This window comes from Chamaea fasciata, unplaced genomic scaffold (assembly GCF_029207755.1).
Source record: "Chamaea fasciata isolate MVZ Bird 193981 ecotype frontalis unplaced genomic scaffold, bChaFas1.0.hap1 SCAF_26, whole genome shotgun sequence".
Lineage (NCBI taxonomy): Eukaryota > Metazoa > Chordata > Aves > Passeriformes > Sylviidae > Chamaea > Chamaea fasciata.
Genome location: NW_027094111.1, coordinates 5,754,930 through 5,770,324, shown reverse-complemented (window position 1 = coordinate 5,770,324; position 15,395 = coordinate 5,754,930). Strand labels below are relative to the sequence as shown.

The 15,395-nt window shown below is 52.1% G+C and overlaps 1 protein-coding gene across 9 annotated transcripts in view; it reads right to left on the bottom strand.

Moving 5' to 3' along the window:
• Window positions 1-15,395, bottom strand: part of PUM1 (pumilio RNA binding family member 1) — an 88,138-nt gene that overhangs the window by 40,782 nt on the left and 31,961 nt on the right. For all 9 annotated transcript variants that reach the window (XM_066204638.1, XM_066204641.1, XM_066204639.1 and 6 more), the window contains 2 exons: window positions 14,670-14,836; window positions 11,790-12,060 (listed from right to left, as the gene is read on the bottom strand). In XM_066204638.1, the coding sequence (XP_066060735.1) occupies window positions 11,790-12,060; window positions 14,670-14,836 (438 nt within the window). The remainder of the gene's footprint in view (window positions 1-11,789; window positions 12,061-14,669; window positions 14,837-15,395) is intronic.

Genomic DNA, 15,395 nt, shown 5'->3' with positions numbered 1-15,395 from the left:
GGGCACAAACACCCCTTAACTCGGACACAAACACCCCTTAACTCGGGCACAAACACCCCTTAACTCGGGCACAAACACCCCTTAACTCGGGCACAAACACCCCTTAACTCGGGCACAAACACACCTTAACTCGGACACAAACACCCCTTAACTGGGGCACAAACACCCCTTAACTCGGGCACAAACACCCCTTAACTCGGGCACAAACACCCCTTAACTCGGGCACAAACACCCCTTAACTCGGGCACAAACACCCCTTAACTCGGGCACAAACACCCCTTAACTCGGGCACAAACACCCCTTAACTCGGACACAAACACCCCTTAACTGGGGCACAAACACACCTTAACTCGGGCACAAACACCCCTTAACTCGGGCACAAACACCCCTTAACTCGGGCACAAACACCCCTTAACTCGGACACAAACACCCCTTAACTGGGGCACAAACACACCTTAACTCGGGCACAAACACCCCTTAACTCGGGCACAAACACACCTTAACTCGGGCACAAACACACCTTAACTGGGGCACAAACACCCCGTAACTCGGACCCAAACACCCCTTAACTCGGGCACAAACACCCCGTAACTGGGGCACAAACACCCCTTAACTCGGGCACAAACACCCCTTAACTCGGGCACAAACACCCCTTAACTCGGACACAAACACACCTTAACTCGGGCACAAACACCCCTTAACTCGGACACAAACACCCCTTAACTCGGACACAAACACCCCTTAACTGGGGCACAAACACCCCTTAACTCGGGCACAAACACCCCTTAACTCGGGCACAAACACCCCTTAACTCGGACACAAACACCCCTTAACTCGGGCACAAACACCCCTTAACTCGGACACAAACACCCCTTAACTCGGACACAAACACACCTTAACTCGGACACAAACACACCTTAACTCGGACACAAACACACCTTAACTCGGGCACAAACACCCCGTAACTGGGGCACAAACACACCTTAACTCGGGCACAAACACCCCTTAACTCGGGCACAAACACCCCTTAACTCGGACACAAACACCCCTTAACTCGGGCACAAACACACCTTAACTCGGGCACAAACACCCCTTAACTCGGGCACAAACACCCCTTAACTCGGGCACAAACACCCCTTAACTCGGGCACAAACACCCCTTAACTCGGGCACAAACACCCCTTAACTCGGACACAAACACCCCTTAACTGGGGCACAAACACACCTTAACTCGGGCACAAACACCCCTTAACTCGGACACAAACACCCCTTAACTGGGGCACAAACACACCTTAACTCGGGCACAAACACCCCTTAACTCGGGCACAAACACCCCTTAACTCGGGCACAAACACACCTTAACTCGGACACAAACACCCCTTAACTCGGGCACAAACACACCTTAACTCGGGCACAAACACACCTTAACTCGGGCACAAACACCCCTTAACTCGGACACAAACACCCCTTAACTGGGGCACAAACACACCTTAACTCGGGCACAAACACCCCTTAACTCGGGCACAAACACACCTTAACTCGGGCACAAACACCCCTTAACTCGGACACAAACACCCCTTAACTGGGGCACAAACACACCTTAACTCGGGCACAAACACCCCTTAACTCGGGCACAAACACCCCTTAACTCGGAAACAAACACACCTTAACTCGGGCACAAACACCCCTTAACTGGGGCACAAACACACCTTAACTCGGACACAAACACCCCTTAACTCGGGCACAAACACCCCGTAACTGGGGCACAAACACCCCTTAACTCGGACACAAACACCCCTTAACTCGGGCACAAACACCCCTTAACTCGGGCACAAACACCCCTTAACTCGGACACAAACACACCTTAACTCGGACACAAACACACCTTAACTCGGGCACAAACACCCCGTAACTGGGGCACAAACACCCCTTAACTCGGGCACAAACACCCCTTAACTCGGACACAAACACCCCTTAACTGGGGCACAAACACACCTTAACTCGGGCACAAACACCCCTTAACTCGGGCACAAACACACCTTAACTCGGGCACAAACACCCCTTAACTCGGGCACAAACACCCCTTAACTGGGGCACAAACACACCTTAACTCGGGCACAAACACCCCTTAACTCGGGCACAAACACCCCTTAACTCGGGCACAAACACCCCTTAACTGGGGCACAAACACACCTTAACTCGGGCACAAACACCCCTTAACTCGGACACAAACACCCCTTAACTGGGGCACAAACACCCCTTAACTCGGGCACAAACACCCCTTAACTCGGGCACAAACACCCCTTAACTCGGGCACAAACACACCTTAACTCGGACACAAACACCCCTTAACTGGGGCACAAACACACCTTAACTCGGGCACAAACACCCCTTAACTCGGACACAAACACCCCTTAACTGGGGCACAAACACACCTTAACTCGGGCACAAACACCCCTTAACTCGGGCACAAACACCCCTTAACTCGGGCACAAACACACCTTAACTCGGACACAAACACCCCTTAACTCGGGCACAAACACACCTTAACTCGGGCACAAACACCCCTTAACTCGGGCACAAACACCCCTTAACTCGGGCACAAACACCCCTTAACTCGGACACAAACACCCCTTAACTGGGGCACAAACACACCTTAACTCGGGCACAAACACCCCTTAACTCGGGCACAAACACACCTTAACTCGGGCACAAACACCCCTTAACTGGGGCACAAACACCCCGTAACTCGGACACAAACACCCCTTAACTCGGGCACAAACACCCCGTAACTGGGGCACAAACACCCCTTAACTCGGGCACAAACACCCCTTAACTGGGGCACAAACACACCTTAACTCGGACACAAACACCCCTTAACTCGGACACAAACACACCTTAACTCGGGCACAAACACCCCTTAACTCGGGCACAAACACCCCTTAACTCGGACACAAACACCCCTTAACTGGGGCACAAACACACCTTAACTCGGGCACAAACACCCCTTAACTCGGACACAAACACACCTTAACTCGGACACAAACACACCTTAACTCGGGCACAAACACCCCTTAACTGGGGCACAAACACCCCTTAACTGGGGCACAAACACACCTTAACTCGGGCACAAACACCCCTTAACTCGGACACAAACACACCTTAACTCGGACACAAACACACCTTAACTCGGGCACAAACACCCCGTAACTGGGGCACAAACACCCCTTAACTCGGGCACAAACACCCCTTAACTCGGGCACAAACACCCCTTAACTCGGGCACAAACACCCCTTAACTCGGACACAAACACCCCTTAACTGGGGCACAAACACACCTTAACTCGGGCACAAACACCCCTTAACTCGGGCACAAACACACCTTAACTCGGGCACAAACACCCCTTAACTCGGACACAAACACACCTTAACTCGGACACAAACACACCTTAACTCGGACACAAACACACCTTAACTCGGGCACAAACACCCCGTAACTGGGGCACAAACACACCTTAACTCGGGCACAAACACCCCTTAACTCGGGCACAAACACCCCTTAACTCGGACACAAACACCCCTTAACTCGGGCACAAACACCCCTTAACTCGGGCACAAACACCCCTTAACTCGGGCACAAACACCCCTTAACTCGGGCACAAACACCCCTTAACTCGGGCACAAACACCCCTTAACTCGGACACAAACACCCCTTAACTCGGACACAAACACCCCTTAACTGGGGCACAAACACCCCTTAACTCGGGCACAAACACCCCTTAACTCGGGCACAAACACCCCTTAACTCGGACACAAACACCCCTTAACTGGGGCACAAACACACCTTAACTCGGGCACAAACACCCCTTAACTGGGGCACAAACACCCCTTAACTCGGACACAAACACCCCTTAACTCGGACACAAACACCCCTTAACTCGGGCACAAACACCCCTTAACTCGGGCACAAACACACCTTAACTCGGACACAAACACCCCTTAACTCGGGCACAAACACACCTTAACTCGGGCACAAACACCCCTTAACTCGGGCACAAACACCCCTTAACTCGGACACAAACACCCCTTAACTCGGGCACAAACACACCTTAACTCGGGCACAAACACCCCTTAACTCGGGCACAAACACACCTTAACTCGGGCACAAACACCCCTTAACTCGGACACAAACACACCTTAACTCGGACACAAACACACCTTAACTCGGACACAAACACACCTTAACTCGGGCACAAACACCCCGTAACTGGGGCACAAACACACCTTAACTCGGGCACAAACACCCCTTAACTCGGGCACAAACACCCCTTAACTCGGACACAAACACCCCTTAACTCGGGCACAAACACCCCTTAACTCGGGCACAAACACCCCTTAACTCGGGCACAAACACCCCTTAACTCGGGCACAAACACCCCTTAACTCGGGCACAAACACCCCTTAACTCGGGCACAAACACCCCTTAACTCGGACACAAACACCCCTTAACTGGGGCACAAACACACCTTAACTCGGGCACAAACACCCCTTAACTCGGGCACAAACACCCCTTAACTCGGGCACAAACACCCCTTAACTCGGGCACAAACACCCCTTAACTCGGACACAAACACCCCTTAACTGGGGCACAAACACACCTTAACTCGGGCACAAACACCCCTTAACTGGGGCACAAACACCCCTTAACTCGGACACAAACACCCCTTAACTCGGACACAAACACCCCTTAACTCGGGCACAAACACCCCTTAACTCGGGCACAAACACACCTTAACTCGGACACAAACACCCCTTAACTCGGGCACAAACACACCTTAACTCGGGCACAAACACACCTTAACTCGGGCACAAACACCCCTTAACTCGGACACAAACACCCCTTAACTGGGGCACAAACACACCTTAACTCGGCCACAAACACCCCTTAACTCGGGCACAAACACCCCTTAACTGGGGCACAAACACCCCTTAACTGGGGCACAAACACCCCTTAACTCGGGCACAAACACCCCTTAACTCGGGCACAAACACACCTTAACTCGGGCACAAACACCCCTTAACTCGGACACAAACACCCCTTAACTGGGGCACAAACACACCTTAACTCGGGCACAAACACCCCTTAACTCGGGCACAAACACCCCTTAACTCGGAAACAAACACACCTTAACTCGGGCACAAACACCCCTTAACTGGGGCACAAACACACCTTAACTCGGACACAAACACCCCTTAACTCGGGCACAAACACCCCGTAACTGGGGCACAAACACCCCTTAACTCGGACACAAACACCCCTTAACTCGGACACAAACACACCTTAACTCGGGCACAAACACCCCTTAACTCGGGCACAAACACCCCTTAACTCGGGCACAAACACCCCTTAACTGGGGCACAAACACACCTTAACTCGGGCACAAACACCCCTTAACTCGGACACAAACACCCCTTAACTGGGGCACAAACACCCCTTAACTCGGGCACAAACACCCCTTAACTCGGACACAAACACCCCTTAACTGGGGCACAAACACACCTTAACTCGGGCACAAACACCCCTTAACTCGGGCACAAACACACCTTAACTCGGGCACAAACACCCCGTAACTGGGGCACAAACACCCCTTAACTCGGGCACAAACACCACTTAACTCGGGCACAAACACCCCTTAACTCGGACACAAACACCCCTTAACTCGGGCACAAACACACCTTAACTCGGACACAAACACACCTTAACTCGGGCACAAACACACCTTAACTCGGACACAAACACCCCTTAACTCGGACACAAACACCCCTTAACTCGGGCACAAACACCCCTTAACTCGGACACAAACACACCTTAACTTGGACACAAACACCCCGTAACTGAGGCACAAACACACCTTAACTCGGACACAAACACCCCTTAACTCGGACACAAACACCCCTTAACTCGGGCACAAACACACCTTAACTCGGACACAAACACCCCTTAACTCGGACACAAACACCCCTTAACTCGGGCACAAACACCCCTTAACTCGGACACAAACACCCCGTAACTGGGGCACAAACACACCTTAACTCGGGCACAAACACCCCGTAACTGGGGCACAAACACCCCTTAACTCGGGCACAAACACCCCTTAACTCGGACACAAACACACCTTAACTCGGGCACAAACACCCCGTAACTGGGGCACAAACACCCCTTAACTCGGGCACAAACACCCCTTAACTCGGACACAAACACCCCTTAACTCGGACACAAACACACCTTAACTCGGGCACAAACACCCCTTAACTCGGGCACAAACACCCCGTAACTGGGGCACAAACACCCCGTAACTGGGGCACAAACACACCTTAACTCGGGCACAAACACCCCGTAACTGGGGCACAAACACCCCTTAACTCGGGCACAAACACAAACACACCAGCACTGTGAACTCGGGCACAGAAGGCAGCAGCTCCTTCCTTTTCCAGCAAGCCCTTCACATTTCCTTTCACCCCTACAGATCCTCCGCTCTGAAGGATTTCACTCCCTTGGAACCCATTGCCCGTGTTAATCCACCTGAAAACTCCCACACTGCTGCAGCACAGCCACCACCAGCCCGGCTTTTCCCTCTGCTGTTCCCTCTCAAAGCCCAAGGACTTATCCCAGCTCCTGTTCACACACAGCTGCAGCCGGGGGGCACCGGGAGCCCGCCCAGGTGTTGGGAGGGACACCAGTGACACCAGTGACACCAGTGCGGCCTCCCAGTTCGGCTGAAGTGGGCAGTGGGGTGGCAGTGGGATGGCAGAGGGATGCAAAGCCAAGTCTGAGACGCCCAAGATGCTTTCAGAGGCACCGGAGGGGACACATCCTCAGGATGACAAACCCCAGACCACACACCTCCTTTACCCTCAGACCCCCGGCTCAGTTCTCAAGGTTATGGACAATTTGTTCCTCACTAACCAAAAAAATAGGATTCCCTTAGTTTTGCTGAGGGTTTGGGGGTTTTTTTCTTTCTTCAGGGCCTTACTAAAAGTTTCCTCCCCGGCTTCTTTTGCCTCTCCCTAAAGGAAATCCCCGAATTCACTCATTTTCAGCTCTAATTAAAACATTTAAGGACGCACCAGCTGAATATCTCCTCCGAAATTATCCAGCACGTCCATCCCCCCTCCCTTCCAGGGATCATTTCCAAGGTGGGAATGACTTCACAAATCACTGTGAGCGGTGTTTTCTCCCTCCACTCCCTCAGAAAAGACTTGGATGCCCAAATGCCGACGATCTTCACGCCTATTATCCTGCCCTCCTTTCACACAAGTGAACTGCTGGCAGAAGCAGCAATAATTCTGCCCAAAGTTTTGGCAGAAACCCACGACCATCAAGAAGCAGCCCAGAAACATCAAGAAAACTCGACTGGGGGGTCTTTTGTAAAGGCAAAAATTGGAGCCGGTTCTCCTGAGAGCAGGGCGAGCAAAGCCGTGTGAGAAAAACCCACCTTGGTTTTTGTCTTTTTACAAGTTCAGGTGGAGAAATCACATCTGAGTATACGAGGTGGAGCCAGAATGAACCTGCCGTGTGCCAAAGCCTCACCCTCACAACAGCTCTGCTTGCTCATCCCTCAGCACACCGGGGCTCCCACAAACACCCTGGGGGCATCAGAATGTTCCTTGCGCAGGAAAAGCTCAGAGCCACAGCTCCTTTATTGCCTCCCTGGGCCAGAAAACGCCCTGAGCAGCCGGGGTGCACAACACACCTGCTTTTCTTGCCGGATTTATTGCTTTAAGGTGCCCTTTGTGGGCACACAAAGCCCGGTGGCAGCTCTGCTCAGGTGCCACCTGTCACCGGGAGCTGGGGCAAAGCTCCACCGACAAGGAGATCCTGGACAACAGGAGCTGCAGAACATGGAATGAGGGATAGTGGCTCTGTGGGAGCAGCCAGCAACACCTCACTGGTCAACAAATACGGGGAAAAAATCATATAAATCCCCTAAACTGCTTCCTGAAACGTGGATTCCTCTGGAACATCCTCGGGTTTGGGGTCTGCTTCCTTTTTAGTTCCGCGATTTTAGCTTTTCGGCTTTCTGCAGCTGCAAAATTTCAGCAAACCCTTGAGTTTTCACGTGCTTTTGCATCCCTGGGATCCGCTTTTCCAGCCTGTTGATGTGGATTCCCTCCCGGTGAAGCAGAGAGGAAACGGCTGGGTTAGTATTTCCTTGTCTTGAGGGCACAAAAAGCATTTATCTCCCTCAGAACACTTCTCGTGCTTGCTTTACACGTGTGAGAACTTCCACACCTCCCAAATGCAACACGATGATCCATGTGCGAATCAGAAAAACTGGGAAAAAGGAATCCACACCTACTCAGAGCCTCAGTGTTTTCACCATCAATGTTTCACCTGCTGCTCTTGGCTCTTTTTGTTGCCTGCCTACCCTGGGGCTCAGCTGGTCCCTGCAAAATGCGACATAAAAGGTCTGCAAGAAAGCAAGTGAGGGACTTTGTACAGCAAAGGACAAGGGGGAATGGCCTTAAACCAAGAGAGGAGGGATTTAGGTGGGATTTGGGAAGGAATTGTTCCCTGGGAGGGTGGGCAGGGGCTGGGCTGGAATTGCCAGAGCAGCTGTGGCTGCCCCTGGATCCCTGGCAATGCCCAAGGCCAGGCTGGAGCAGCCTGGGACAGTGGAAGGGGTTGGAATTGGACGAATTTTAAACCCCTTTCCCACCCAAACCTTTCCAGGATTCTGTCACCTCTCCCTCTCTCCCTGCTTTAATTCACAGCCTTGCTCAGCTCCCTCAGAAGAAACTCAGCCCAGCTCCAACCCTGCAGCTGCAGATTTCATCCTGCAGCCTGTCCAAGGAAGCAGAGCCAAGAAAAACCATCCCAGTTGCAGGCTTTGCTCAGCCAGATAAGCCACAGGAGCTCTGGGAATCATCAACTGCACGTATTTAGGAAGAGCTGTTAAAGCCTCGCCGTGCTGTCTCCATCTGCTGACAGCACAGCCCCACATTCCGAACCTACAGGTCATGATAAAAGGTGGGATTGGGGGAGTGGAAAAAGGACAAGGAACCTCTGCAACAGGAATATTCACCTGAACTTACAAACGTATCAGAACAGTGCCCCTGGAGCACTTCAGGTTGCTGGAAAAAGTATTTGGAGTGAAAAGCTCCAAAGCCCTGACACATTCAGGAGGAGTTCAGGGAGATCATCCAATGTTTCAGTGAGGCTGTTCCATGCGCAGACAAATGAAGGATGATTTCCAGCACGTGGAGGAGCTCACTGAGGGAATTCCAAGGAAGCAGAACCTCACAGTTATGGGAATGCTAGAAGATCAGATTTCCCTCAGCCAGTTCCTTCTGCAATATCAGCATCTGACATCTCTAATCAGATCACACGTGGGTAAAACCCTCCCCTTGCCCAGCCTGCCTTCAGCTGTGCTTGCCTGCGATCCCGTCCAGGATGGGATGCTGCCCCACACCCCAAAAGGCACTTTTAGGGATGAGATCCCTTGCTCAGGACAGATTTCCTGCTGACAGCAGAACGGCCAAAGTCAGATATTCCCTCCACCCAGGCTGGGAGTGGCAGTGGGCACCAAGAACCGCGGGCTTTGGGGATGAGGAATTAGGGAAATGGGCTCAGGTGTGAGCCAAGAGCCCTGGATCTACACAGACCTGCCCTGAGGGGGCACACTGGGCTGGGGAATGATTCCTGACCTTTACCACAGCACCTCAGGCTGACAAAAGGCTCCTGTCTGCTTTCACCGCAGGGGGAAGCTGCAACAAGGGCCAAGGTTGAAAATAACAGATCTTGTCTGCCAGCCCAGCAGGGCCTGCGTGGGGCTGAGGGGCAGCAGCTGTGTCCCCACTGCTCCCCCAAAACCAGGGAGAGATCAGACAGGATTTGGGCTTCACAGCAGAGAAATGGAGCTCAGAAGGGTCTGGAGCCCCAGGAGGGGCTGAGGGAGCTGGGAAAGAGGCTGAGCCTGGAGAAAAGGAGCTCAGGGGGGACCTGGTGGCTCTGCACAAGTCCCTGCCAGGAGGGGACAGCCGGGGGGGTCGGGTTCTGCTCCCAGGGAACAGGGACAGGAGGAGAGGGAACGGCCTCAGGCTGGGCCAGGGGAGGCTCAGGGTGGACAGCAGCAGGAATTTCCCCATGGAAAGGGTGGGCAGGGCTTGGAAGTGCCCAGGGAGGTTTGGAGTGCCCATCCCTGGAGGTGTCCCAGGAATTCCTGGATGTGGCACTCGGGGCTCTGGGCTGGGGACGAGGTGGGGATGGGGCACAGCTGGGACTCGATGTCTCTGGAGCTCTTTTCCAACCTCAGCAATTCCATGATTCTCAGGCAGCTGATGACACAGAGGTGACATCAGCTCCACATGGACAGTGCCCATCCACCTGGTGTGAAATAAAAAATCCAAACCCAGCCAGAAATTCACATCACTCCCGAAACAGGGACCTTTCCCTGCTCTGCCTTCCTTGGGAGGGTTTGTTTCCACTAGTGGGGTGCCAGACGTGCCAAATGTGAAATCTTAATTTTTAAAGGTGGAAAGAAACAAATAAAAACTCCTGGAAGTTGTAAATGAGCCTTCACTTAAATAGAAAACCCGGACAAAATGCAAACTCCAGGCTCCCCACTCCTGCTGCTCCAGTCCCATCCCTAATGCTGCTCCAGAAGCAGCTCACTTGTGGAGCCCCAATGTTTGAAAAAACACACAACTCTCCTGGTTTAAAAGTAATTCTGGCATCCCAGGCCTTACACCCGAGCAAGACAAAGACTTGGAACTATCAGGCTTCTTTCCTTTTTGAACTCTACAGCAGCTATTTAATTTAATCATTAAATTTTCCATCATTAACCTCCCAAAGATGCTGTAGAACAGAGCAGCCAATTGAGCTCCAACACAGATATTTACATTGCTTTTAAGACTGTGATAACTCAGCACAAACTTGGCAATGGTTTCGCTCACTCCAGAGTGCCAGAGGCTCTTCTGCTGAAAAAATCAGATATTTTAGGGAAGCCAGGGAGAGTTATATATCCCTGCAATCAGCTACAACAAAGGATTCCCTTCTTCTTTGAGGGGTATCAGACTTGCAAAGGAAGAGCAATAAAGTTTACAATCATTACCCAAACGAGCAGGAACAGGAGCAGAGCAGGAGTCGATTGCTGGAGCCAGGCCCAGCATTCAGCAGGAGCCAAGGGAGGCTCTGGATGAGGGAGTCTGGGCTTGTGTGGGAGAAAGGTCAAACAAACCTAAGCCAGGCTCAGATAAAGGGTTGTAGTAGCGGACTCTGCCCTTAGGGTTTAAACCAGGCTCAGGTAGAAGGAGGTCTGAACTTGTAACTGCCTCAGGCTGCTCTGGCTAAGGCAGCAAAGCTGAGTGTGGGGCTCAGCCCAGCCCAGTGTGGGGCTTAACAAAACCCAAGGTGGGGCTCAGCAAAGCCCAGTGCAGGGCTCACACCTGGGCTGAGCAGGTGTTGGCTCTCGGCCACTTCATGGGCTCCAGGGTGGGTGTTTGGGGCTTTTTTTAGCACTTTTTACTACTTTAAAGCTCTATTTCAATGCCAACTCTTTGAGACACGCGGGATCACCAGGAGGGCAGTGCTGTGGGAACTGCTGTGGGAATTCTGTTCCTTCCAGCTGCCACGGGAAGCAGACCTGCTCCCACTCCCAGCAAGGACACACGCATGAGAACATCTCCAATCCTCCTCCGTCCCTTTTCCCAGGGACAGGATCCTGAGCTCATCCCACCCCGGAGCAACTCCTCTGGAGCCACAGGGATGGACCAGGGCTGAGCTCCTCACCTGCTGCTGGGAATTGTAGTCGAAGAGCCCCACGGTGGCGGCGGCCGAGTCCACGGGGACCTGAGTGCCGGAATAATCGAACTGCAGCGGCTCCATGCCCACGTGCTCCATGGGGTCCAGGGGCACGCTCTGCGATTCCATGTTGGAGAAGTCCTCCACGGGCTTGGCCCCGTTGGTGCTGGCCAGCTGGGCCAGCCCCTCGGAGCCGTTCTGGTTGGGGCCCAGCAGATCCACCTCGCTGGCCGAGTTCTGGCAGTTCCCGGGCGTGCGGCTGCGCGGGGAGGGAGAAACGGGTCAGGAAAAAGGTTGGGAATGCTCCAGGCCAGCATCTCGCCCCCCAGAACAGTCTGCAGGTGCTGGAGTGCAGGGGGGAAAAACAGACACATGGGCTGGAACAGTTCTCCAAATTAATTCTATGGAGAAACTGGTGTACTCAAAAAAATAAAAACTAAAAGCAGGAATTTCCATCACATCCCCAGACCCACCAAAACTCCTTGGAGAAGCTGTAAAAGAGGAAGGGAAAAAAATGAAGAGATGGTCTGAAAAAGCTGCCAAGTTGATTGTATGGAGAAATTGATTTATTTAAAACAATACAAAATAAAAGCAGGAATGATCCATCCCAACATCACAACCCCAGACCCACCAGAACTGCTTGGAGGTGCTCTAGAAGAGAAGGAAAAAAAGATGGTCTGAAATAGTTCCCCAAGTGAACTCTACTGAAAAATTGATGCATTTAAAAAAAAACAAAAACTAAAAGCAGGAATGCTCCAGCCCCGGCATCAGAGCAGAAACACATCCTCAGACCCACCAGAACCCCCTGGAAGTGTTGTAGGAGACAAGCAAAAAAATAAAGAGATGGTCTGAAATAGTTCTCTAAGTTAATTCTACACAGAAATTGATGTATTTAAAAAAATAAAAGCAGGAATGCTCCAGCCCAGCACCAGACCCACCAGAACTGCCTGGAGGTGGTGTAATAAAGGGGGGATAAGTAAAAAACAGAGTCTGAAATAGTCCCCTGAGTTAATTCTACACAGAAATTGATGGATTTTAAAAACGAACAAAATATAACCCACAACCCCCAGTTCCCAGCCTCAAACACCTGTTACAGGGAAAAAGTAAAAAAACTCAGTTTCTGTTTTCTCCGTAATTGAGGGTCAGCCATAACAAGCCAGAATCTCCCCAGATAGTTGTTTTTAATGGGGGTATTTGGTGATTTTTATCTGTGTGAAGCTCTGGCACCAAATCTCACTTAACACCGTTCCAAGGTAGCTGCCGTGGGCTCCTGGTCACACAAAAGAAGGACTGGACTCCATGGGAATGCTTCATACCCATGAAGAGCCAGGAATGTGCATTTCCCAGCACCTGGTTTGGCTTTTACACTTTATTTTACCATTTGTTTGGCTCTTCTGATTTTCCTACAGGCCACCAGGAGCCACGTAAGGGAGCGAGGAATGCAAATGTATCAATTACATCAAGGGCCACAATTTCAGGAGGTTTTCACCCCTGCAGAGCTGCAAGAACAAATCCAAACCCCCAGCTGTAATTTGGACCACGACACGAGCAGAGCCAACACTTTCCAGAGGGGTTTCCATAGGAATCCCACACAGAGGGATTAAAACCAGGTGTGAAATGACCGGGGATCACGCAGAGCCCTGAGCTCTCAGGTGTTCCCACCTTCCCTGTGCTTCCCTGAGGACATTCGGAACACCCTGGGGACACTGGAGCTCCCAGAATAGCACTGGAAAAAGCTTTCCAAAAGCATGAAGTGCACGTGCAGGTTTGGAGTCAGGCTGATTGCACAGGGATGCCTCAGCTCCTGCTGGGCAGATCCAGGGGATGTTCTGCTCCTCACCCCACCAGGGGCTGGGGAGACACAGGGACGTGGGGGGGACACAGCTGGGACAGCTGATCCCAACTGATCCAAGGGATTTGGTAACATAATTCATTTATAAAACCACTTGGATCAGATAAAGGAAGGAGTTTGTCACCCTGGCAGTGCCCGAGGCCAGGCTGGACACTGAGGACAGCGGGAGGTGTCCCTGCCATGGCTGGGTGACCTTTAAGGTCCTTTCCCACCCAAGCCATTCTGGGATTCTGTGATACCCCACACAGCACCCAGAGCTGAGGGAAGGGGGAAGGGGACCGTGTTTGGGGTGATGGTGTTTGGTCTTCACCAGACACAGAATCCCAGACTGGGCCAGGCTGCAGGGAGCCCGGGGTCACTGGTGCCACTCCCCGCCCCAGCAGGGCCAGCCCAGAGCCCAGGGCACAGGACTGTGTCCCCGCGGCTCTGGAATGTCCCAGGGAGGAGAGTCCAGCCCCTCTCTGGGCTCTGCTCAGGGCTGGGCCCTGCCCAGGGCAGTTCTGCCCCCTGTGCAGGGGAATTGCTGGGCTCAGCCCTGCCCGGGGCTCTGGGGCCATTGCTGGGCCTGGGGCAGGACCTGGGGCTGCTCGGCCCTCCCTGCACACAGGGACACCCAGGGACAGACATGGGGACACATGGGGACAGACATGGGGACACCCAGGGCCGAGGGCCCCTCTCAGCTGAGCAGCCCCAGCCCCCTCCGCCTCCCCTGGGCAGGGAGCTGCTCCAGTGACTCCCAGTGGAGCCCAGCTTTCCTGGGAATGGGATGGCTGAGCTCCTTTCCTTGGGGAGTGCTGCAGGAATTCCTGCCTCAGCTTCACTTCCAGGCCCAGTTTTTCCTTTCCCCATTAAAATGTTTCCAGCCCAACCCACGAGTTTTCACTTCTCCCCTTCTCTCCACCTTGGCACTGCAGGGGATGGAGTGAGAGCCTGGAGGGGCTGAGCTGGCGGCGGGGGTTAGATCCCAACACTGATTAAGTGTTAATTGATTAATTACTAACCACCAATGCACGTACCTGAAGTCTTTGACATCGGCGTCGATGCCGTTCTGAACAGGCAAACCATTGGATTTATCCATCACATCCCCCTCCTCCTTCAGATCTCCCAATTTGTCTCCATCAAACGTGCCCTTGTTTTTCTTATCCCCTTTGTCATTCTCATCACTCTCTGCATCCCTTGGCCCCTGGGCAAAAGAGACATTGTTTTAATAAGCTGAGTTTTCAGATCTATTTTCCTGGTACCCTGAGATAGTAACAAATCAAAGGCACATGTCACAGTCAAAGAAGTCCCTTGTAAACATTAATTCCTACAAAAAAAATAGGTAAAAATGTAAAATATTCAATAACAATCAAAGAAATAAGGGAATCATTTCTCACCCTTCCAAGAGGGGTTTCATCTGTTCAGGTTTCTTCCATTCAGTAACTCAAAGTTTGCTTTTATAGGCTCTAAAAATCCCATCCCAAAATAATTTTAAGGAATTCTAATTCTAGATGGGACTTAAGCACTTCAAAATCAACACCCCCAAATGCTGCAGGGGCATGAAGTGAATTAGTGTCTCTCTGAAGTGCCTGGCTCAGTGTCAGACACAGCTCTTGACTGGACAATGTTTGAAAATCACCTCGGTTTTGGAGGCATCAACAGTGAATTCCAAGGCACAGCTCATTTAAAAAGACTCAGATAAATCACTGCCTCAGTCACTGGCTCCTGTGATCCTGAAGCACATTTCTTTGGAAGAAAAGGGG